Source organism: Neoarius graeffei, chromosome 5 (assembly GCF_027579695.1).
Source record: "Neoarius graeffei isolate fNeoGra1 chromosome 5, fNeoGra1.pri, whole genome shotgun sequence".
Lineage (NCBI taxonomy): Eukaryota > Metazoa > Chordata > Actinopteri > Siluriformes > Ariidae > Neoarius > Neoarius graeffei.
In genome coordinates, this window is record NC_083573.1 from 53,530,806 (window position 1) to 53,557,388 (window position 26,583).

Sequence of the window (26,583 nt, forward strand, 5' to 3'; positions counted from 1 at the left end):
AATTGTTTGATAGGTTGTGCAGGCTCCTTCTCTCTCTCTCTTATTCTGACTAACACTTTAAATTTCCTTATCATACATTTTGACCTTATCAAGGTTTCAGTGAGTCTGGTAATGTTATGAGTGTGGAATCTTTTTGTTACTGAGAAAACACGTGCTCAACAGGCCTGACCAGGCCTGATACACTTTAGACAGCTTCCCTTTGTCTTTAGCAACACGTGCTCAGTAGGCCTCACCAGGCCTAACAAACACACTTTAACTAGGCGATAGGGCCTTTCACAAACACACACTAGCAACACAAGGCTAATCTAGGCCTCCACCACATAGTTAGCTACACGAGGCTAAACACATGGTCAAGTCCTTCCCACACACACCCAAGCACACATTAGCAACAGAGCTAATCCTTTGTTCTACTTGGATAACATTCCTTTGTTTTAGCTAGCAACAAGCTAGGTCTCACACACACACACACACACACACACACACACACACACACACACACACACACACACACACACACACAAGCACACATTAGCAACAGAGCTAATCCTTTGCTCTACTTAGATAACATTCCTTTGTTTTAGCTAGCAACAAGCTAGGCCATACACACACACCACACATGTGTATACACCTCACTGCTTGTATATATTGATTTATTATTTTTATCTTTGTTATAATAAATTCATTTATTAAACAAACTGTGTTTATTTGTGTGAACAATATATGAAGTCCCCAATCTCCCTCGAATTCAAAAGGGTGCATATAAAAGTTATGTAATGTGGTAAGTGATTGTAATAATTTGGAAATATACCATAATTTATCCAGGATTAATGGTATGATTCACTAAATGATTCACTGAATGATTCACTTCAAATGAGACTGATTCTATGGTATGATTCAATTCAAATGAGTCAAAGTAAACGATTCAATGGGATTGATTCATTTTAATTATTAACCTTCAAAATTTAATGAGACTGATTTAATGAGATTGATCACTTAATTTCAATAATTAACTGATTGCACCCACAGTTAAATTAATCAAGGGTCAAAACTCTGGTAAAATTTTCACAAATTAAATTAAATCGCTATATGCATATTACCGTCATATAATAAGGCCTTTTGCTAAGCTTTGTCCAAAAATTGTGAGAGGATTTGATGTCAGAAGGCAAGCTCATCTTCATGAAATTGTGAAAGTACAAGGTTGATAATCAAGGGCCACAACTCTGGTAAAATGCGACCGAATTGAACAAAACAACAATGTGCGTACTACTGACATATAACAATGCCTTTTACCAAGTTTCATTAAATTCCTCCAACAATTGTGAAAGGAGTTGATTTCAGAAGGAAAACATACTCTCATGAAATTGTCAAAGTATAATAATTTTGTTAATGAAGGGCTGTAACTCTGATAAAATGTGACCCAATTTAATGAAATTACAATATGTGTATTACCGACATATAACAAAGAATCCTGCCAAGTTTCGTGAAATTCCTCCAAAAATTGTGAGAAGAGTTGATTTCAGAAGGTGAGCACCCTTCCTGGGACGGACGGATGGACAGATGGGCAGAAATCGCCACGACATAATCCCCCTTTGAACCTTTTGTCCAGTGGGGAATAAAAATGGGGAAAAAAGAACACAGACCATTGTCAGTGTACACCAGTGAAGTCCAGGCTTTATTGGGCCTTTATGCAACCGAGGATCACCTTTATACAGCGTGATTCTGATGCATCTAAGTAAAATGTAAAAATCTTAATTAAACTACATGTTCTTGTCCAAGGTTTTTTTTTAAACTATCACATAGGAAAACACTTAGCTTATAAAATAATAATCCACACTAGCGTGTTAGGTAAACATATTTTAAGCAATCGCCAACCAGTCTCTAACCAATCATGACCAATCTCATGTGTTTGTCCACCACAAATTTGCTCTTTATAATGTAAAATAAAGAATTTACTGTTAGCATGTAACACTTCCTGGTCTCGTCCATTCCATCGCAGTGGAATGATCCATTTCTATAGAAATATGCAACTGAATCATGACACACGAAAGTGGACTATTTTAAATCCTAATGTTGCTAGTTTGCTGTTTTCACAATAAAACAAGAACCTTGGTAGACAAAATGCACTTTTATATGAAAACAACAAACTAGTGGTGTCACTATAGCAACCATCGGCTGGCTTATGTCACTTCAGCGTTGCTACTGACAATGTGAACACAAACAGAAAAGAGCCCCTTTTTTGGTATGTAGTTCTCAGGGGAGCTCCCCAGGGGGTAGATCCTTCAACAAGTCTCTAGAACTTTTAGGTGCTTTTAGATGCTTTCGGACTAAACAGTTCTAGGGATTCATTGAAGGAAAGTACCCCCTGGGGAGCTCCCCCGAGAACTACATACCTTCAAGGGCTTGTTTTTTTGTTTGCATTCACACCAGTAGGAACGCTGAAATGACATAAGGCGGCCGACAGTGGGTAAAGCGATCACATACAACAACAATAACAATTGTCAGTCCATTTATCTTTTTTTTCCATTTGTAATGCTAATGTTAAGAGGTGTTGTTTACATGACTAACATTTTACAGTACACAGATCTTAAAAAATGGTGGTTGCCAGTGCTGCAATGTCTCATGTGTTTGACCAATCAACCAGTGGCGGCTGGTGGTCTTTGAAATAGGGGAAGCTCAGTTTTTTGGGGTGTTTTTATTACAAGGACCTCAATATGAAGCGTTACCAAATTTTTCAGTTCTTTGTTATTTGTCATTAGTTAATTATTTGTCAATTTGTTATTTATATGCGAATTTTGCCATGTTCTACTCTGACTCTGCCAAGTAAACGTAAGCGTGCACAAGAACTTAAGTGTTCCTTGCTTTTCTCATGCCTTTTGTATGTCCTGTCAAAGTTGGCCAAATCTCCAAAACCCAGTTTTGACCAAATAAAACATCCCTGGAATGGTCTCATTAAGAGACAAGGCCAATAGTTCGTTCTCTTCATCAAAGCACTCCCAGTTAGCCAGTTTACTTTTGGCCCTTTTCCACTACCCTTTTTCAGCTCACTTCAGCTTGCTTCAGCTCACTTCAGCCCGACACGGCTCGCGTTTCGACTACCAAAAAACAGCACGACTCAGCTCGCTTCAGCCCTGCTTAGCCCCTAAAACTCGCACCGTTTTGGAGTGGGGCTGAAGCGAGCCAAAGCGAGCTGAGTGAGGCTGGGGGCATGAGCAGACACTCCCCTGTGCACTGATTGGTGAGGAGGAGTGTCCTCACATGCCCACACACGCCCCGCGAGCACGCTGGGATCTGTAAACACCGCAAACCCGGAAGAAGAATAATTACGAATTATGAGAATTTCTGAAGCCTTATGCGCCTCGCCTCATCTATACGCTCTTGCCAGTATCTGTTGGCGTTGTCTGTGACAACAAGCCACAGCACCAAGACCAGCAACACTAACGACTCCATGTCCATGTTTATTGTTTACTATTCGGGTCGTGAGACTACCGCTTAAAAGCTCACTGATGTCACTGTTTGCGCTGCTTAACGACATCACATGACGTCCATCCACTTTCGCTAACTCCACCCAATGTGTCCACCCACTTCCAGCCAGCACGGTTCAGCGCGGTTGTAGTCGAAATGCAACTCCAACAGCCCCGCTCAGCTCGACTCAGCACGGCACGGCTCAGCCCGACTCAGCCGCGTTTGTAGTGGAAAAGCGGCATAAGTCATACCAAGACGGCTGAAATGAGCGATTGTGTCTTCCTGACTTTTGAATTAAATTGATCTTGGGCATTGATCTGCCCTGTTGTTTAATTTTGAGCCTCTCCTCATAAGGAAGTGCATCAAATGTCTTCTCCAAAATAAGGTGGACAATGTTAGCAATGTTTGCCATTTTGCACAGCTAACAGCTCGCTAGCTGGCTAGATTTCCCCTCTATTGCCTGGCTTAAAATAAACAGCCTTTACCGAACCGAAATGAAAGCAAGTAACAAACTCACAAACTCCATATTTACTATTTTATTTACAATATATACACAAATGGAAATAGGAACTGCATATTGGTAGGAAAGGAATGAGAATGAGCAGCAGCTAGTCTCACAACTTCACTTGCTAACACACAACATGGACTGAGCTTGAATCCCTCCAATGTGACGTTTTGAATTTGAAAACGCTGTCAGTCACATGACATTCAAAGAGATTTGAGAGTTCCTCCAATCATCATACAGAAGCCCAGCATCCAATCTTGCCTTACTGTCACCAACTGTCCATAGACCCCCAGTGAAGCCGGGCGTCCAGAAATTACATTTTAAAAGCATATCATCCAATAAATGTCTAGATTTACCGCACTAAGATCAAAGCTTATCCCATAGTGGCATTAAACTACACGGACACTGAACATCAATGGGATTTCAATGGGTCGTACAGTGGTGCTTGAAAGTTTGTGAACCCTTTAGAATTTTCTATATTTCTGCATAATTATGACCTAAAACATCAGATTTTCACACAAGTCCTAAAAGTAGATAAAGAGAACCCAGTTAAACAAATGAAACAAAAATATTATACTTGGTCATTTATTTATTGAGGAAAATGATCCAATATTACATATCTGTGAGTGGCAAAAGTATGTGAACCTCTAGGATTAGCAGTTAATTTGAAGGTGAAATTAGAGTCAGGTGTTTTCAATCAATGGGATGATAATCAGGTGTGAGTGGGCACCCTGTTTTATTTAAAGAACAGGGATCTATCAAAGTCTGATCTTCACAACACATGTTTGTGGAAGTGTATCATGGCACGAACAAAGGAGATTTCTGAGGACCTCAGAAAAAGCGTTGTTGATGCTCATCAGGCTGGAAAAGGTTACAAAACCATCTCTAAAGAGTTTGGACTCCACCAATCCACAGTCAGACAGATTGTGTACAAATGGAGGAAATTCAAGACCATTGTTACCCTCCCCAGGAATGGTCGACCAACAAAGATCACTCCAAGAGCAAGGCATGTAATAGTCGGTGAGGTCACAAAGGACCCCAGGGTAACTTCTAAGCAATTGAAGGCCTCTCTCACATTAACATTAGCCAGTGTTCATGAGTCCACCATCAGGAGAACACTGAACAACAATGGTGTGCATGGCAGGGTTGCAAGGAGAAAGCCACTGCTCTCCAAAAAGAACATTGCTGCTCATCTGCAGTTTGCTAAAGATCACGTGGACAAGCCAGAAGGCTATTGGAAAAATGTTTTGTGGGTGGATGAGACCAAAATAGAACTTTTTGGTTTAAATGAGAAGTGTTATGTTTGGAGAAAGGAAAACACTGCATTCCAGCATAAGAACCTTATCCCATCTGTGAAACATGGTGGTGGTAGTATCATGGTTTGGGCCTGTTTTGCTGCATTTGAGCCAGGATGGCTTGCCATCATTGATGGAACAATGAATTCTGAATTATACCAGCGAATTCTAAAGGAAAATGTCAGGACATCTGTCCATGAACTGAATCTCCAGAGAAGGTGGGTCATGCAGCAAGACAACGACCCTAAGCACACAAGTCGTTCTACCAAAGAATGGTTAAAGAAGAATAAAGTTAATGTTTTGGAATGGCCAAGTCAAAGTCCTGACCTTAATCCAATCGACATGTTGTGGAAGGACCTGAAGCAAGCAGTTCATGTGAGGAAACCCACCAACATCCCAGAGTTGAAGCTGTTCTGTACGGAGGAATGGGCTAAAATTCCTCCAAGCCGGTGTGCACGACTGATCAACAGTTACCAGAAACGTTTAGTTGCAGTTATTGCTGCACAAGGGGGTCACACCAGATACTGAAAGCAAAGGTTCACATACTTTTGCCACTCACAGATATGTAACATTGGATCATTTTCCTCAATAAATAAATGACCAATTGTAATATTTTTCTCTCATTTGTTTAACTGGGTTCTCTTTATCTACTTTTAGGACTTGTGTGAAAATCTGATGATGTTTTAGGTCATATTTATGCAGAAATATAGGAAATTCTAAAGGGTTCGCAAACTTTCAAGCACCACTGTACTTCCACAGGCTTCTATGGGCGAAAAATTATGTTATCAGATTATGACGACCAGCGAGAAATAACTGCTGAATGAACTAGCCATAAAGCTGAGCACTTTCTAGTAATAAAATATCGATTTGGAATAGACCATTTGCACTTGCATCACAAATCTCCCATGATTCTCTCCAATTTTGTTGTGTCTGCCATCTTTGTGGTATAGTATCCATGCCAACCAAGGAGAGTACAGTGGCGAACTGTAATTTTTCACAAATATGTCATAAATTGAGTAATAATGACAAGGTCAGATACAGGGAAAAGATAAAAGAATGTTCAGGGGTGGATTCGTACAGTTGTAGAGTATGAAGATGATGTACGGATGTGGCTGAGTGTGAATTACACAGACATCATGAATTACCTGGTGTAAAGTACTAGCTTCGTCATTGGTACCAACTGATGTACACTATCTTTTACTGTTTAGCGCAAGCTTACTGTAAGAATCTAGTAGGTTCCTGATGTGGGCAAATATTACACAAAACACAAACTAAAAAAAAAAATATATATTTATTGACGTCTTCTTAGGCAACATTTTACCAAGCTCAACTACCTACATTTTACTGGGGCTTTGTGCTATGCATTTGTAACTGCAATATAAATTGGTTTAGCGCTAACATGTATATCACTTACAGTATGTCGCATCTTTATATATATTTTGTCTATGGTTCACATAAACAGTAGAAACATAAACTTACCCTTTACGAAATGATCTGCACATACTCGTACATATTTGTAGCTGGTCTCTTTTATGTCCAATCTGTTCAGATTTGCAAGCCACTGTCTCTGTCGTCTACGGGTTAGATCTTCCATTTGGGGTCTTTCTCGCATTTTAACAGTGGGTAAACTAAACAATCTGACTCCAGCCTTAAGAGAATTGTTCAAGCAGCCGATAACTGCGCAAATTTGCGGAATTTCATATTAAGGTACTTGTTGCTACGCATGTGTTATTCCACAAAGATGGCGGACACAGCTAAATCAGAGAGGATCATGGGACATGTGACGTCATGTGCAAACGGTCAATAAGACAGTTAAGTCGTGTAAATACATATTGAAGAGGCAAACTTTTTTGTGACATTTTACAGGAAGCTGGGCTTCCCTTGTAGTCTTAGAGCAGTTGCCTCTGCAATCAACGTACACTTGCGTCACTCTGGTCCTTCTGTACTCAGAGAGTACCTAGCCTGGAGCAGGAGCTAAAAAAAAAAAGCCTCTCAAAATGGTGTTCTAAGAACAATGATCATCTCATCCTCAGTTCCTGCAGTGTGGGGACACACACACAAAAAAAGGGGGAAATTCCTCCAACAGTTCTCAGAACTTTGAAAAGGTTACTTTGGTCTGAAAGCACCTAATGCAGGGGTCACCAAACTACGGCCCGCGGGCCAGATCCGGCCCGCCACCCCCTTTTGACTGGCCCCCCAGCCCCTCTGCCCCCCATCACTTGAACCGGCCCTATGAGGCAATCCCCAAAAGTGGTCATGGCCTATTTTTTAAAATTGCTTTTTGGCAAATAATAACATGTCTGCATCTTGTATTTTGTTGATTTTATCAATTAAAATTTATATTTAGTTATAAAATGAACTATTCATATTTTCCGAATTTTCGTCATATGCTCGCGATCAAGCAGTGACAGGCAGTGCACGCGCAGAGAACTGTCAGTGTTCAGGACAGCAAAATGGCTAGCGGTAAGTGAAAAGCTGACAGAGAGTGCAGAGTTTTTAAAGAACAGTGGGCCACCGATTATTTTTTCGTTCAGTGTAAGGACCGTGCAGTTTATCTTGTATGTAAAGAAAGTGTGCCGGTTTTCAAAGAATATAATCTGCGTCGTCACTACAAAACCCGCCACAAAGAGTATGCTAGTTTGCGAGGGCAAACAAGAGAAGGCAGGATTCGGAGGATGAAATGCGGACTGGCTGCACAACAGAATGTATTCCTTCGCCAAACCCAGATCAACCAGGCTGCTGTCTGAGCTAGCTATAAGGTAGCTCACCTACTAGCTACCCATGGAAAGCCGTTTACTGATGGGGATTTTGTTAAAGTATGCATGCTTGCTGTGGCCGAGGAGGTGTGTCCCAACAAGAAGGATGCGCTCAGCGCGGTGAGTCTCTCCGCACCTACTATGACCAGGCGAACCGAAGATTTGGGGGACAACATGTATGACCAGCTGAATGAGAAAGCATCAGAATTCGAGTGTTTTTGCTTTGGCCATGGATGAGAGCAATGACGTGCAGGACACAGCACAACTGCTGTGATCTATTGATCTATTGCTCATATTATTATAATTTCACTGTTTTTTAAAATTTATTTATTTTATAGGCCTATTTATTTGACCTTTATTAAGTGCTGCATACAATTATTATTTATATTATTAATAATATCAACAGGCCTACCTACAATTTATAATTTTCCACTCACCTTTGCCAGTGTCAATCACCTCAAATAGGCAGATGTTTCTTACCTTGACAGCTTTGATATTATTTTTATTAGAAAATAAATAAATGGAATATCAGTGGTATTTCAAATTAAAACAAAGTGTGAAGACTTGATTACTACTTTTGCAAACCACTAGTAAAGATAAACAAATATGTGCCAGGAATCAAGTGTTGATATAGTAGTGTGGATATAGTAGTGGGGATGGCCGTGCCAGGCTAGTAATCTCTACTACACAATGAGGCCTGCTGGTGGTCATATTTGTCTGGGTCATACAATTCTATGTGATATAGCTGACCCGGCCCCCATCACAGTCAGGAACGACAATGTGGCCCCCAGAGAAAAAAGTTTGGTGACCCCTGACCTAACGTAAGTGACAGCAGGAATTAACTTGTTTTGGGGATGTTCCACAACATAAATGGTTAAAAATATAACGTGTCATTTTTGATTAATAATTAACAATTATTCACTGAGCCTGAGGTAGATAATTGTTTAGTATAAATACAAAGGTGATTATTTAAATAATTTTTTTAAATTATATTAAAAAATAATTTATTTCAAACTTCAAAAGCAGCATGCAAATGTAATAAAGGTGTGGCACAGACTTGTGTCATTCATCTATGCCGACTCACATAAAATACTTTGTTTTGAAAGAGATAAAATAAGTCACAATTCCACCTTACCTTTGAATAAGTTTAGCCCAAACTTCGGAGCATCTTTCGTGCTTTTAGGAACAGCACTTTCTTTCATAATTTACGATTCTTCCTCACTTATGTTGACAAAGCAATTGACAGCCATTTTGCTGAGTCACTCGAGGCAATTATCAAGAAATAGTCCGAATTTCTTGACCAATCAGTGCACGCGATTTTCTATAATCGCCTGTATATTTATAATAAAGACTGGTAATCCTTGGCAAATTGCTGTGATATAAGAGGAATAAAACACTTTAATTCCTTACATAAAATAGTACATTATAAAAGGGCAGGAGCTCAGCCTCAGAATATGTGTACTGTCACTAAAGACACAATACTGTAAATTCACTAGCATAATTTATAAATTCAGTATACAGAATAGCTTACATAATGAATGATATCAGATTTGTGATCTTTTTGCATCTGATAAGAATGATAAATGAGGGAGTTTTATGTTGCAACAGTACATGGTGTGGGAGGATAATCTCTTTAACAAAATACCTCCATCTTGTTTTGTGTCTACATTAAAAAAGCTGAAGTCTCAGTTGCCTTAAAAGACAGACGAGCACCGTGGCCACCTGCCAAAAAACCAAACACTGGTCTTGAGAGATATTCCTGAGACTATGACAGAATGTGCCTGGAATTCTAAGATTATTTTGTTTGACAGACTCTGTGTGTGTGTGTGTGTGTGCACGTGCACGCACGTGTGTGCATGTGCGCCATGTTCTCATTGTTCCTCGTACTGAAGTACTGGTGTTAACAAGGACATGTGTTTAAATCGTCCATCTATGGTTCTCTGGGTAAATTTCCAAAATGCTATTTTTTATGGTGCATGTGTGTGTGCACGTGTGTAAATTCTATGTTGACTGAGGTAGTGATGTAGTACACAGCTGAGGTTCTTGCTAGGGGACGAAGTGAAAGGTTTAAAACCGGTCTTATCACATAACCTCACCAGAGGTCCGGGTCCAAGAACACACTGTCTAAATGTGGAAACAGTCCAAAGTTTGCACAACATTTGACTGGTCAGTAAATGTTTGTGCAGTGGATTCAACATCAGTGTTTTCAGCTAGGAGTCAAATGTTAAAAGGTAAAAGGTGAGCCACTTACATCACAGCCTTTCTCTGCGTTCCTCTTCCAGCGCTTTTTCTCAGCTTTCTTGGCTGCAGTGGAGTGCAGCACGGCATGGTTCTTCACCCTCGGATTGAGGGCAAGGATGTTCTACACACACAAATAGACGAGGGAGGCTGTTAGGGAAGGTCTGCAACATGGCAACCATTTTACATCTTTGGCATTTATGCAAAAGTGGATAAAATGAATAGTGGCTTTAACTTGAAACTGAATATTTTTATAGCAATCTAAGGCCAAATTCTACACTCATACAGGAGTCACACAGGTCAAGGACTTCCAGTGCTGTACAGCCAAATCCAAAGGTTTTTGCTATCAAACTCATTTCACCCTGGGCACAAGTGAAAGAATTGATATTCACAATGACCTTCGCATCTTCACACATCCAAAATATTATTAGAAATATGGCCTACAGGTGCTCCAGCTTTATTAATCAGTCTTTTCCTTTCCCTCATCACTGGGAGACTAGACTACGCAATTTCCTATCCATTCAAACATACACTCACCATCCACTTTATTAGGAACACCTTTACATTCATGTATATAATTATGCAGTCAGGTGAACAATGCATAAAACAAAAATTATTCAGTAAGAGACAGTTTTACAGCCGGAAATGTTCTGCTGATTAGAGAGATTGAAGAAGTTTCATTGAAAGGATGCTGCTTTTCCTTGTGTAATTAATTGATTATTGGATATGGAATATGAAGTTGATTGTTAATGTGAGAGGTAATGTATGCCGATCTCTCTCTCTCTCTCTCTCTCTCTCTCTCTCTCTCTCTCTCTCACACACACACACACACACACACACACACACACACACACGGGTAATGTATGCCGATCTCTCTCTCTCTCTCTCTCTCTCTCTCTCTCTCTCTCTCACACACACACACACACGGGTAATGTATGCCGAGCTCTCTCTCTCTCACACACACTCACACACACACACACACACACACACACTCTTTTGTCTACCCTTAGCAAAAAGAAGTTTATTCAAGTGTACTATGAGTATACTTATTTTTTACTAAAACTGAGGAAGTATACTTGAAGTTGACTTTTTATAAACTATATTTTATATACTTAAGAATAGTATAGTGAAGTATACTTGGCTTATACTGAAAAGTATAAACAAAAGTCTAAGACTAAGTACATTAATACTAAGACTTACACTTATACTTTAATACTAAAACTTATACTTTAGTATACTTTTTACGTTTTTCTGCCACAAAGTACTAATACTTAGTACAGTATATCTTGCTCCAAGTGCATAATAAGGTCAAGTTATTGACTCATGCTTAACATTTAATTTATATATTAATATAATATAATGCTGGAGTTTAAAACTTTACAGTATATAGTATGTGTGCTCAATTGCATTATCTTTATGTACCTTAAAATCATACACCAAAACAGAAAAATTTTTGACTTGACTTTATTGATCAAGCTAGTCCCTTTCATAAGGGTTTGGCAATGGTGTTATGTACATAGCGTCAGCTGTTTCAACAAGAACACATTTTGTTTTGATCATGTCAGGCCAGACAGCATTAACAGTTTCAGGTTTTTTTAACAACATATAGGAAAGTACTTTGTACATTGATTTGTGAATCTTTACATACAGGCCTGTCTGATCATTAAAGTACAGATTTTGTTTCTATCTAGTTATTTATTTTTGGTTCCAAAGGTGTGCACTTTTCTTTTACCTTTTTTGACAAGGAAGGACTTTAGTTCTCAGTTGAAGACGCTATGTTTACATTTTTACAAGCATATGCACAAGTTTTGTTTTACCACTTTTATAAGGACTTGATCTTGGAGAGACCATTATGTTTACATTTTTACATGCAAATGTGCACTTTTTCCTTTCATTTTCTCCAGTAAGGAAGGACGTGATTTCATAGGTCTTTGTTTTTTGAAATGTTTGAAAATATATCAAACTTGTTTTCAACATTCTGTCTTGTGATTTTGTAAATGCATCACACTCTTGTGTACATACAGTATGAGTAAACTTTAAGAATACTTTAAGGAGTATATTTCCAGTATATAAATAGTAAGCTACAAGTAATATGCCAAGCAAACTTAAAGTATAACAAGTAAACTAGTGAAATAACCAACTTTTATAACAGTATACTTCTCATCTCATTATCTCTAGCCGCTTTATCCTTCTACAGGGTCGCAGGCAAGCTGGAGCCTATCCCAGCTGACTACGGGCGAGAGGCGGGGTACACCCTGGACAAGTCGCCAGGTCATCACAGGGCTGACACATAGGCCAAGTTTACATTAGACCGTATCTGTCTCGTTTTCTTCACGGATGCACTGTCCGTTTACATTAAAACGCCTGGAAACGCCGGGAAACGGGAATCCGTCAGGGTCCACGTATTCAATCCAGATCGTGTCTGGTCCGGTGCTGTGTAAACATTGAGAATACGCGGATACGCTGTGCTGAGCTCTAGCTGGCGTCGTCATTGGACAACGTCACTGTGACATCCACCTTCCTGATTCGCTGGCGTTGGTCATGTGACGCGACTGCTGAAAAACGGCGCGGACTTCCGCCTTGTATCACCTTTCATTAAAGAGTATAAAAGTATGAAAATACTGATGCAAGTACTGCCCATTGTGTAGTTATGATTGTCTTTAGGCTTGCCATCCTTCCACTTGCAAGTGGTAAGTGACGCGCATGCCCGACATGCACTGAGATCACACACACAGCGGCTCAGTCCCAAATCACTGCTCGTGCACTCCACTCGCGCGCTCTGTGAGCTGCGCAGGGCCAGAGTGCGCACCCTCCAGAGGGCACTCGCTGTTCAGGGCGGAGTGATTTGGAGCGCAGGATGCCTGCGGAGCCGAGCATATCCGTGTATTGGCGTTGCTGTGTGCACGCAAATCATGTACTGGCGTTGCTGTGTGCACACTAATCGTTTTAAAAACGTTAATCTGATGATCCGCTGATACGGTCTAATGTAAACCCCACCATAGACACAGACAACCATTCATACCTACAGTCAATTTAGAGTCACCAGTTAACCTAATCTGCATGTCTTTGGACTGTGGGGGAAACCAGAGCACCTGGAGGAAACCCATGCGAACACGGGGAGAACATGCAAACTCCGCACAGAAAGGCCCTCACCGGCCACGGGGCTCGAACCCAGGACCTTCTTGCTGTGAGGCGACAGCACTAACCACTACACCACCGTGCTGCCCTAACAGTATATTTAAAGTATACAATAATAAACTAAAAATAGGGACTCGAAGTATATAACTAGTACAATGGCAGTATATTGATAAGTGTACTTGTGGTATACTTTAAGCATGCGAGAGGGATATACTGTACCAAGTACATTGATAGTATATAGATGAGTGTACTTGTTGTATACTTTAAAGTGTACTTTTGCAAACTTAAAATGAACTTTAAAGTATACTTTTATAAACTTGAAATGTTCCAATTTAGTCCGAAAAAGTATTAAATTTGTATACTTTCTAGTACACTAAAAGTACATGGTCTGTACTGTAGTATACTTGCTATACTTATACTGAAGCATACTTAATAAAATGAACTTTAAGTATACTACTTTTTGCTAAGGGTAAGAGTGGACCTTGAGTTCTGAGAGGACCATAAGGGCAGTAAATGATGTCTCTCACTGAGGATTTGGACTTTTCCCAAAAAGGTAAAGAGTTGAATCTGAGAACTGGATTGGGTTACAGCTGGACTGGACAGGACATTCAGTCTTATAAGAGTCTGGCAAAAGGACTGTTCGAGGAACATCTTCATGAAGATCTTCCCAGATGCATCTGCTCCATATTGATTGGTCTCATTTTGTTTGTTGTACTGTTTTCAGAGTACTCTGTTTTGCATTATGAAATTCAGCAAACTTGTATTAAAAACAGAAATTGATTTCAAGCTTGTTTGTCATATCTTTTAGTAGGCAACTCCTCGCAATAGAATCTATCCTGAGAGAGAGCATTTTTAATTTCTCCAACCACATAGGTTAGACCTGACCAGAAGGCTACAGTAACACTAATAATTAACAATTATTTGCTGAAGGCGAAGTGAATATCGGTGAATAATATCAGCGCGGACGCACACACAACAAGGGGGAACTTCTTCCAACAGTTCTGAGACCTTTGGAAATGTTCCTCTGATGTGAAAGCACTTAATTTAAGTGATAACAGGAATTAACCTGTTTTGGGGACATTCCACAACATTAAACATAACTGTAAAAAGATAAAAAGTATAATATGTCATTTTTAATTAATAATTAACAATTATTCACTGAGCCTTCAGTGAATAATTGTTTTAGTATAAACACACAGATGATCTTTTTTTTTTAATTAAAACCCCATATTAAAAAAACTATTTATTTCAAACTTCAAAAGTGGCATGTAAATGTAATAAAGGCACGGTGCAGACTTGTCACTTATCTACACCGAGTCACATAAAATACTTTGTTTTGAAATCGATAAAATAAATCACAGTTCTACCTTACCTTTGAATAGTTTTAGACCAAACTTTTGGCATCTTTGGTGCTTTTAGGAACAGCATTTTCTTTCATAATTTGTAATTTTTCCTCACTTACAGCAACAAAGTGACTGGCCGCCATTTTGCCGAGTTGCTCGAGGTGATTATCGAGAAATAGTCTGAATCTCTCGACCAATCAGCAATCTATGATCACCTGTGTATTTATATTAATTACTCTTTAAAACCATGGGGGGGGGGTTACAGGCTCACCAAAACTCCACAGATAAAACTTTGAAAAAAACATCGCCTGGTCATTTTTCCACTTTTAGTGAGTGTATTATTTTAATGATTACATACTAGCTTTCCTACTTTAATAGACGCAAAACCTTAACTAAGACAGAATACTAAGTTCTAGTGGTGTTGTGAATCCTTGACACGACATGAAATGATGAGAGCAATGCATTATTTACCAGGAGGGAAATATTCAGTTGACTGAGTGCTTATTGTAAATCCCTCTCTCAGCCCGCAGGTTCTAATGAGCCTCTCTACTTGGTTGGAGTGTACCTCTGGTGACCCCCTACCTACCAGACCTGTTTCTGGCCCACGCCCAATGAGACGCCCTGTTATCATCATGCACGTTCCATCATCTTGACAGCAAACAGCCAAGATGCGTAACCATCCATTACAATCAGCCATGCCCCCCACTTGCAATCCAGACCAAGTACTCACAGACATGAATCTATAATCATGTCACTTGCTACTGTACTGTATCAACCACACAGTCCACACAAACACAAACTGCTGTACAAAGAGAAGAACTCACACAAGAGCACAAAACAGACAGAGAGATGCTTTACACAGCAGTATACATGTCTATTAAGAATATTTGTAGAGGTTTTTGTAAGCAAAATTACATACATGGAACATGTGCTTACAGCTTACTGATTCAGTGAATTTTCTATACTACTATTAAGGCATGTTTGTATACATTAGTCATGAGAGCCAAGGCAATTTACATTTTGTGTAGTTCTGCAATTCTGCCATAGCACTCCTCTTTTCCAGGGTTTATCCTGCATGTTCCCACTGTTCACTGTATCGAAATAAATCTACTGTTCCCCATGAGCACCCAGCAAAGCTATACATTATCTTTTAGATTCTGTTTTCCATCTTTTCTTTCGATTTTACCTCCTGCCCAAGCCGGTCACTAGAAACCCACCTCAATTAGTGTCCCGCAGGCAATGTGACAACACATAAAGCTTTGTCTTTTCATATTTTCACAGTAGGCTGGATGAAAGCCCATTTCGAAAGGAGCTATGTGGCACTGAAAAGGGCAGGTAGATGTTCTCTAACCTGCCTCTCTCCTGCAGAGTGCTGGCCACCTACATCTCATGCTAAATGAAATGTCCCGCTTTATGCAATGGCAGACATCATCCTATTAATTCTTTAATTTCACACCTAATAAAATGTAGTTAAAGCGCTGCATGAGCTACATATTGAAACAATAAAAATACAGGTTTTATTGCGTGTTTTGGACTACATTACCTATCCATTTTCATATAATGTAGTGTGGATAAGCCAATATGTCCTTTGGGCAGATCCTTTAGGTAAACTGGAGGAGGTAATGGCATGGTTGCTCAGAAAACTGGAATAAGACACTCTTGGGTTCCACTGACTATAATCAGTCTACAGCTACAGAACACATACAAATCGAAAATACAATATAAAATAGCTCATACATCTACTTTTATCATGGTTGAAACACAAAGCTTTAAATCAACAGTGTTGTTAACTAGTTGTACTGTTAGTTATAGTAAGACTATGCTGACCAGCAGTGACGGCAATCAACACAAAATCCTATTTATTTATTTATTTGGGGGGGGGGGGGGGGGGGGGTTATACATTATTCTCAACTGCACAGGACAAAAACTACTTTAAAAATATTCTTGTTTTCACCATTTAATTTTCAGTCCCAATGAAGCAGTTTATTTTTGCAAAAAGCCAATAATGAGCAATTAAAAAAAGAGCTCCATGTTTTTTTTCTGTTGTTTTTTACATGCCACTGTTTTGCTCATGTATTCTCTCTGTTACAGCTTGGCAAGAAACTTTTAAATAAGCTAAATATCATGATAGTACAGATTTTGCAACTTGCAAATATCTTTAACTATCATGATACTTTGCTGTTTGTTTATTTGCAGCTCTGATCACTCGTTACAGTGTATGGAGTCCCATGGCAATGGCCCTTGTTCACTCACCAATTAGTAAATTATCTGTTGTGCAGAGAAAGACCAATATTGTCTGTATCCTTATCAGTTGTTGCTGGAGGCATCTTGTGTTACACTCTCACTAGACCAGGTTTGGAAGTGAAATTGGACAAATGTAGACTTTTGATTTTTCTGGATAACTGTGAGGTCCAGGATACAGTAGACACACCCAGAGGAAAATTTTGTTTCTCATTTGTATCCCTTCTGTTGCTCAGGAGACAAAATGGTGATTCTCTTTTAAGGATCATTTAAGTATTACTTTTGTCACAGTTCTTTCTCCTAATTTTGCCTTAGGAGAAATAAAAGAAGCAAAAGATGAGACATAGCAATGAGACAAGTAGGAGTCACAAAAGAGATATTATTTTTTGGGGGGGGGCCTTTTTTCACCTTTATTGGATAGGACAGTGTAGAGACAGGAAATGAGCTGGAGAGAGAGACGGGGAGGGATCGGGAAATGATCTCGGGTCGGAATCAAACTCAAGTCCTTGAATTTATGGTATGGCGCCTTAGTCGACTGAGCCACGACTAAGACTGTTTTATTAATTGACTAATTTCAACTTTCATGAGAAATAACGCGAACGTCTGCATCATGCGGGATTTGCGGGCAGGAGCGGGACAAAAGATGGCAGGCACGGGCGGGAGCGGGACTGAAAATCATAATTCTTTGCGGGAGCGGGCGGGAGCAGGACGGCACAATGCGGGAGCGGGACTGAAAATTCTGTCCCACGCAGACCTCTAATCTGAGTATTGTTTAAGCCTTTGTTGAGATCTCTTTTGTAAATCAAAAAAGGACTAAACTGAGATGACTAGAATGAGAATGGTTCAAGATTGTGTAGAGACCTCTTTTACAAAACTGACGGAGCCTAATCTGAGACTCACCAAATAGATCTGAAATGAGAATTGTGTGAGTTTACAGAGAGAGCTCTCTGGTGGATCAGCCTGAGTAAAGTATGAGATGTATAAATTGGTCAACACTGAGCATTATTTAAAACATTGTTGAGAACTCATTTGTAGATTAAAGGGAGTCTACAATGACATAACTTAACTCTTTTGCTCCAGAGACAAACCTGAGAAGCAGGAGACAAAAGAAATAATCTCATTTTAATATCACTATGATCTCATTATTGTCTAGGAGAAACAATTGAGAAAGAGATCTCATTTTAAAATTTCCTTTCCTCTGGGCATCTCATAATCCTGAAGACTAATGAATGAGTTTTAACTATTCACATAAAACTTACAGTATCTGAGAAGAAAAAAATTCACGATTTTTCAAACCACCCCACTCTCATCTAGATTCATCTAGATGCTTTTTTTCTTGGATGTCCGATCTATGGATTCGTAAACAGCTAGAATTAATGGTGCTGTAAGGTTTGGAAGTTAAGTTAATTTATATATTTGAATTAATTTACTAAAAATGTGTTTACAGTGTTTACACAGTTAACTATTTACATATGTATGTTTGCACATTTATTATTTACATTTTCATCTTTAAAATAGTTGTGATAATTTGTTGAATCTTCCTCTGTGATTCTTTCACATTTACCTCAGGCTAGGTCCTGCTAGCTGCTGATTTGTTCGTTCAGTCAAATGTGAGTTGGAAGCAGGAAGTGAAGTTGTTGTTGTGGGGATGAAGTGTGGGGAAGAGTAAAGCGCTGCTTAAGAAAGTGATCCGTCTCTGTCTCCAGCCTGCTGTTTCTTTTCACTAAGAGTGATCCAACCATCACATGTCGAACCCTCACGTTACAGTGCTAAAAAGTTTACCCTGAACAACTTTGCTGTAAAACTTCATTTTCCCTTTGCAACTCTTACTCAAAATCTTGATCCATAGTGTGTGTGTGTGTGTCAGATCTTCAGGGGCTGCTTTATCCTGGTTTTGATTTAGCAAATCTAATTCAGCTACCCAGTTGTTTTTTGAGATGTGAGACAAACTGAAGAAACCCTGAGCTGAGGAAACCCACATGGACACAGAAGAGAGAACACTCAAAACTCTGGTGAACCAGGGAGCCTGAAGCTGTGAGGCATCAACTCTACCTGCTGTGCCAACATGCTGCATTGTGTCTATTTAAATAATGTTGGCTGGCGTTGAGTGGTTTATCAGATATATTTCATTCAGCTAGCATGATAATGAACAAATCGAAGGTGATATTCAATATCATGCTAGCTGAATGGAATATATCTGAGATACCATGAAAAAAAGCCAGCCAATATTATTATTATCATTATTATTAGTATTATTATAATACATACACATTCCTTTCGGATGTTCAACTCATCTTTCCCTTTCAAAATTCTCTCAAAACCTTCCGTATTTAACAAAGGAAACCTAGCGGTCATGTTTGTTTACAAATTGTCACAGTCACTTGCTAGCACGGACATTTTACATCTCTGATGTGTGACGTCATGTTGTCTTAACAACCATGCAATATTGTAAACCATATTCAACGCTCATTCTCCATTGGGTAGACTGACGTAATACATGTAGGATAAGCGATATGCTAACAACATTGCATGCTATTGAAGCAAATTAATGAAACCCGCTAGAAGGGAATAGAATACAGTACATGTTTTTATTCCATTGAAAAAATGTCCTGTAAGTATAATAATTATTCATATTGTATTTTTCATCCATCCATTATCAGTAACCGCTTATCCTGTGCAGGGTCGTGGGCAAGCTGGAGCCTATCCCAGCTGACTATGGGCGAGAGATGGGGTACACCCTGGACAAGTCGCCAGGTCATCACAGGGCTGACACATCGAAACAAACAACCATTCACACTCACATTCACACCTACGGTCAATTTAGAGCCACCAATTAGCCTAACCTGCATGTCTTTGGACTGTGGGGGAAACCGGAGCACCCGGAGGAAACCCACATGGACACGGGGAGAACATGCAAACTCCACACAGAAAGGCCCTCGTCGAACCCAGAACCTTCTTGCTATGAGGCAACAGTGCTAACCACTACACCACCGTGCCGCCCTCATAGTGTATTTTGTTTATGAATATTATACCATTTTGTCTTTAATCCTGCTATCAATTTTAATGCAAGAAAATCCCAGTACTATGCACATTGCAGTCAAACTAATTAGAAGTACTGTAATGTCTCTGAGGTCAAAGCTCTCCAATAGTACAGTGTAATGTGCACTAATCAGCGCTACACAAGAATCTTTTAACACAAAATGTAGGTAAGTGATCTATCGCTTTTCTCATCCTTTATGAGACCTTTATGACTAATTATTACCTGGCTTCTTATTTGTTTTCAACACTCCACTTTATATATGTAGGTACACACAGTCCCTTTTAGAAATTACAGGTCCCATCGGCCAGCTTCTGCGTTGACCTGTGTCATGGCTGGGCGGGATCACCTACATCACATCCTCCAGGAAGCCATAAGTAACCCGGAAACTTCCAGCTCTGTCTCTTTGGTCCTAGGACTTGGATCCGTAGGCATAAAGAGACACTATCTCCTCGGCATTGTGAACCACGCGGTAACAGACAAAGGAGACATCCGCTCTCAGAGCATCCACAATTTAGCGCTTGTCTTTCATTTACCTTTGGCCACGGTAAACTCTAGAATCGCGCGATTTTAAACTCAGATGGAGTTACAACCGGTTTTTATTCGTATTATAGTAACGTTACGAACTGCCGCCCAAGCAGTTTAATTAAAAGTTAGAAGCGACTGGATTCTTTCTAACTAAAGCGCTGTACACATTGTTTGATCAGAGACTTCTTTTCATCACGAACGACCACGCATCGGACCAAGAAATTCTCTGCGCTTCACGGAGGCCTCCACAACTGTGAAACTCCAAAAGTCTCGGAACATCTTCTCATAATCTTGCGTAGAGGCGAGATACTGAAGTAAGACTGGCATTTTTGAGCATAAAACTAGTCTCAGGAATTAGTTTTATGAAGTAGTGTGAATTTAAACTCGGGAACGGTTTAATTGTGTACACTGTAAACACTTAGAGTGTTGAATTGATGATTGTTCTATTTGTGTTGATCTCTCAATTGTTAATAGATAGGTTGCATGCTCTCTATTCCTTTCTAACACTTTAATTTCATTATTACACATATTTTGACCTCATCAAGACTTCAGTAGATTTAGTAGTGTTATAAGCTAGTAGGACTCTCGGGCCTTAGCTAGCAATACACGGCTAATTCTTTTGTCTCATTAGCAAGCAAGGCTAACCCTTTTGTTTAGGCCACACACACACCCCTTTTGTTCTTAACCCCACGAGGTAGAATTCTTTGGCCTTAGCTAGCAACACAAGGCTAATCTTTGTCTCCACACATGGCCACACACACACACACACACACGCTCATCAAGTATATGACCATATTTGAATGTATTTCAATTGCTAATATTTAAATTTTTTATCACACACACACACACACACACACACACACACGCTCAAGTATATGACCATATCATATGATTCCAACTGCTATTATTCATTTTTTATCTTTGTTATAATAAATTCAATTATTATTGAAACTCTGTGTTTATTTGTTGTACCGATATTTTTGAAGTACCCAGTCTCAAAGAATTCCAAGGTGCATATGAGTTGTGTAATACGGTAAGTGATCATAAAAATTTGGAATATACCATAATTTAGCTGTTTGGTAATTTATTATTAAGCACCAAAATTAATGGTATTATTTAATGAGACTGATTTAATATTTAATGAGACTGATTTAATGAGATTGATCACTTAATTACAAATTGCACCTATATATATATATATATATATATATATATATATATATATATATATATATATATATAAAGCCAACAGACACTGACTTGGCTGCTATGAGATATTAAGCACAGGTTTCTCTAAATGCTTTCGGTACATGTGTTCTGTGTACAGCAGAGGATTTAAGTGAATACATTTTGTAGAATCACCTTTGTTTTCCTGGCTCTGCGAGAGCTTTGTATTCAGCCCAGTATTGACCCACTCTCCTCAAGTGGAAAATGTACAAGAGAAACAAATTCATGTTGCAACAAGGTTAAAGGAAGCAGTAATTATGTTTGACAGAGTTTAATCTGTCTCTGCTACACCATGCTTTAAATCAACAGATGAACACACCCTAATGTCACAATACTGCTGCATATTGTCCTCCTTTAAGTGCTAAATAGTACAGTTAGGTTACTGACAAACCTAAGGGTGGGGAGATCCAGAGCATATGATGAATATGATAATCTACTTACACGTAAGATGTGCTAATAAGAACATGAAGGTAAATAGCTTATTTAATGAGCATGTTGTGCTGTCAAACATTATGCATGGTCAGCGATAAGATCAATATGTCACACAAGACAGGGCGTACATCCATACGCTTTAATCAATACTGTATGTACTGCAGGGTGTTAGTGTTATTTCACTAGCTGTGCACCTGAACAGGAAACAACGCTTGTAGTATAAAATCATACAGAGTGTGCTCATTGCTCTCACTGCTCTCTGGGTTGGCCTTTCTCTCACACAAACATGTAGACTTTCGTTTCCCCAGGTGCTCTCTCTGCTGCATGGCAGTTAATAAATGTCAGAAACGTGCACTATCTAAAACAAGCATAGATTTTTTTTTCTCCCAGTTATTGAGAACTCTTCGACGATTCCTAGCAGAGACTGTGTGCGTGATCAAACACTATTTAAAACACAAAACAGCCTGATCTCCCTGCTGTTTGTGTGACCTTTCTGGTCGGACTAGGCCGCAGCAGCACTGGGGATGTGGGTGCTTTGCACAGGGCCCATCTGTGTGTGTTGGATGGTTCCAAGGGGAGCGGCAGCGTCTTGCTCTATCACTCTTCAGTGATCACCCAGGCCTGAGCAGATGGGAGATCAATAAGCGCCTAGGCCCTAGCCAAGGCATGCAAACCACAGCCCTTCTGAGGAAATCAGATAGGGAGGAAGTGTATGATGGACAGAAGGAAATGGTAAATCTAATTTATCTGCAAGTGGTAATTAATGGGAGGACGAAGCAAAACACAGAGTCCACTTGCATGCAGCACCAAGCTGCATCATTAGAAATAGTCATTATTATTTGACTTTGCGTTCACACATAATGTAAACTACTTGTATGTACTGTACATAAAGCCGTTACATACTGCACATAAACTAATTTACCAGCATGAAGATAACTCAACAACATACTAATATCAACTAGGTCCAGTGCTGATGCTGAATGTAGAATCCTGCCCATTTTTGGCCAGTATTTGAGATGTGAACACATGCCTGAAACATTCATATGGCTATTAGCAAAGCAGTTGGGCTTGCCCTTTCCCTGTCTAATCAATAGCAGCACCATATTGTGCAATAAATTACCCTGACCTTCCTCATCCCCTCAAACAGACAGACCCTCCACAACTTGGTATGCACGAGGGATCGCTGCACTTAGCATGCGAAAGGAGTGCGTAGCTAAAACTTAACTCCTTTCTGCATTAATCCCCTGCTTAAAAAGGAAATTATTTACGGCTCAGAGGTGAGGAATAGTTAAACATGTGCTGGCAATTCGCGCGCTCCATCTTCTGCAGGGATCAATAGAGGAATTTCCACATATTGATCGTCTGTTAGTGAAATAAAGCGTTGACCCGCAGGTCAGCAGTATTAAATATAGGTCCTGAATATCAGTCGGTCGCTTTATGATTAGAAACTCAAACTCACGATACAAGACGCAGAGGTAACTATTAGGCGCCTGACAAAATATAATCTGACCATATATCACATTAGAGCACTGCATACTATATAGTCAAAGCTTTGTATGAAATTACCACATGCCTGCCAATATTACACTCTACCTGAAGTGATTGGATTGTTTTGTTTTGTTTTGTTTTTAAATACACTGCTAGGCAAATACTCACCACGTTATAAGTCTAAACTTTTAAATAAATTGATTTCCTTTTATTTTTAATACATGGTTTTGAGAAAGTAGTGTTATCTTCTTCATTCAGTTCTTTATTTATCATATCACTAAGTGAATGCAATGCAATGCCCAAACTGCAACCCCATTTCCAGAAAAGTTGTGATATTTTCCAAAATGTAATAAAAACAAAAATGCGATTTTGTTAATTCACGTGAACCTTTATTTAACTGACAAAAGTGCAAAGAAAATATTTTCAATAGTTTTACTGACCAATTTAATTCCATCCATTATCTCTAGCCACTTATCCTGTTCTACAGGGTCTCAGGCAAGCTGGAGCCTATCCCAGCTGACTACGGGCAAAAGGCGGGGTACACCCTGGACAAGTCGCCAGGTCATCACAGGGCTGACACACAGACAACCATTCACACTCACATTCACTTTAGAGTCACCAGTTAACCTAACCTGCATGTCTTTGGACTGTGGGGGAAACCGGAGCACCTGGAGGAAACCCACACAGACAGTATGCAAACTCCACACAGAAAGGCCCCTGTCGGCCGCTGGGCTCAAACCCAGGACCTTCTTGCTGTGAGGCAACAGTGCTAACCACTACACCACTGTGCCGCCACCAATTTAATTGTACAGTGGTGCTTGAAAGTTTGTGAACCCTTTAGAATTTTCTATATTTCTGCATAAATATGACCTAAAACATCATCAGATTTTCACACAAGTCCTAAAAGTAGATAAAGAGAACCCAGTTAAACAAATGAGACAAAAATATGATACTTGGTCATTTATTTATTGAGGAAAATGATCCAATATTACATATCTATGAGTGGCAAAAGTATTTGAACCTCTAGGATTAGCAGTTAATTTGAAGGTGAAATTAGAGTTAGGTGTTTCCAATCAGTGGGATGACAATCAGGTGTGACTGGGCACCCTGTTTTATTTAAAGAACAGGGATCTATCAAAGTCTGATCTTCACAACACATGTTTGTGGAAGTGTATCATGGCACGAACAAAGGAGATTTCTGAGGACCTCAGAAAAGGCATTGCTGTTGCTCATCAGGCTGGAAAAGGTTACAGAACCATCTCTAAAGAGTTTGGACTCCACCAATCCACAGTCAGACAGATTGTATACAAATGGAGGAAATTCAACACCATTGTTACCCTCCCCAGGACTGGTCGACCAACAAAGATCACTCCAAGAGCAAGGCGTGTAATAGTCGGCAAGGTCATTAAGGACCCCAGGGTAACTTCTAAGCAACTGAAGGCCTCTCTCACATTGGCTAATGTTAATGTTCATGAGTCTACCATCAGGAGAACACTGAACAACAATGGTGTGCATGGCAGGGTTGCAAGGAGAAAGCCACTGTTCTCCAAAAAGAACATTGCTGCTCGTCTGCAGTTTGCTAAAGATCATGTGGACAAGCCAGAAGGCTATTGGAAAAATCTTTTGTGGATGGATGAGACCAAAATAGAACTTTTTGGTTTAAATGAGAAGCGTTATGTTGGGAGAAGGAAAAGACTGCATTCCAGCATAAGAACCTTATCTCAACTGTGAAACATGGTGGTGGTAGTATCATGGTTTGGGCCTGTTTTGCTGCATCTGGGCCAGGACGGCTTGCCATCATTGATGGAACAATGAATTCTGAATTATACCAGTGAATTCTAAAGGAAAATGTCAGGACATCTGTCCATGAACTGAATCTCAAGAGAAGGTGGGTCATGCAGCAAAACAACGACCCTAAGCACACAAGTCATTCTACCAAAGAATGGTTAAAGAAGAATAAAGTTAATGTTTTGGAATGGCCAAGTTAAAGTCCTGACCTTAATCCAATTGAAATGTTGTGGAAGGACCTGAAGCGAGCAGTTCATGTGAGGAAACCCACCAACATCCCAGAGTTGAAGCTGTTCTGTACGGAGGAATGGGCTAAAATTCCTCCAAGCCGGTGTGCAGGACTGATCAACAGTTACTGGAAACGGGGTATGTTGTGGCTCAGATGGCTAAGGCACCATACCATAAATCCGGGGACCTGGGTTCGATTCAGACCCGAGGTCATTTCCTGATCCCTCCCCGTCTCTCTCTCCCGCTCATTTCCTGTCTCTCTACACTGTCCTATCAAAAAAAAAAAAACAGTTACCGGAAATGTTTAGTTGCAGTTATTGCTGCACAAGGGGGTCACACCAGATACTGAAAGCAAAGGTTCACATACTTTTGCCATGCACAGATATGGAATATTGGATCATTTTCCTCAATAAATAAATGACCAAGTATAATATTTTTGTCTCATTTGTTTAACTGGGTTCTCTTTATCTACTTTTAGGACTTGTGTGAAAATCTGATGATGTTTTAGGTCATATTTATGCAGAAATATAGAAAATTCTAAAGGGTTCACAAACTTTCAAGCACCACTGTATTTTTTTAAATATAAACGAAGTTAGAATTTAATACCTTCAACACACACAAAAAAGTTGGGACAGAGGCAAAATAAGACTGAAAAGTTAATTGGATATTCAAGTAACACCATTTTGGAAGATTCCATAATTAGCAGGTTAATTGCAATCATGAGTGTGTATAAAAGGAACATGCACCATGTATATATATATAGCAGTTATTCCATGAAATAGAGTTGTACATAAGCTGACAGTTGACGAGGCGCGTAGCACCGAGTTGGCTATAAGCCATGTACGATGAGATTCAGTGAAATAACTGTTTTATTCTA

General features: G+C 39.5%; 1 protein-coding gene across 3 annotated transcripts in view; it reads right to left on the reverse strand.

Annotated features, from left to right (window-relative positions):
- Positions 1 to 26,583, reverse strand: part of dpyda.1 (dihydropyrimidine dehydrogenase a, tandem duplicate 1) — a 326,140-nt gene that overhangs the window by 263,184 nt on the left and 36,373 nt on the right. For all 3 annotated transcript variants that reach the window (XR_009654732.1, XM_060922033.1, XM_060922034.1), the window contains exon 2: positions 10,270 to 10,380. Coding sequence is in view for 2 of the 3 variants with exons in the window: in XM_060922033.1 (XP_060778016.1) it covers positions 10,270 to 10,380 (111 nt within the window). In the remaining variant the exon portion in view is untranslated. The remainder of the gene's footprint in view (positions 1 to 10,269; positions 10,381 to 26,583) is intronic.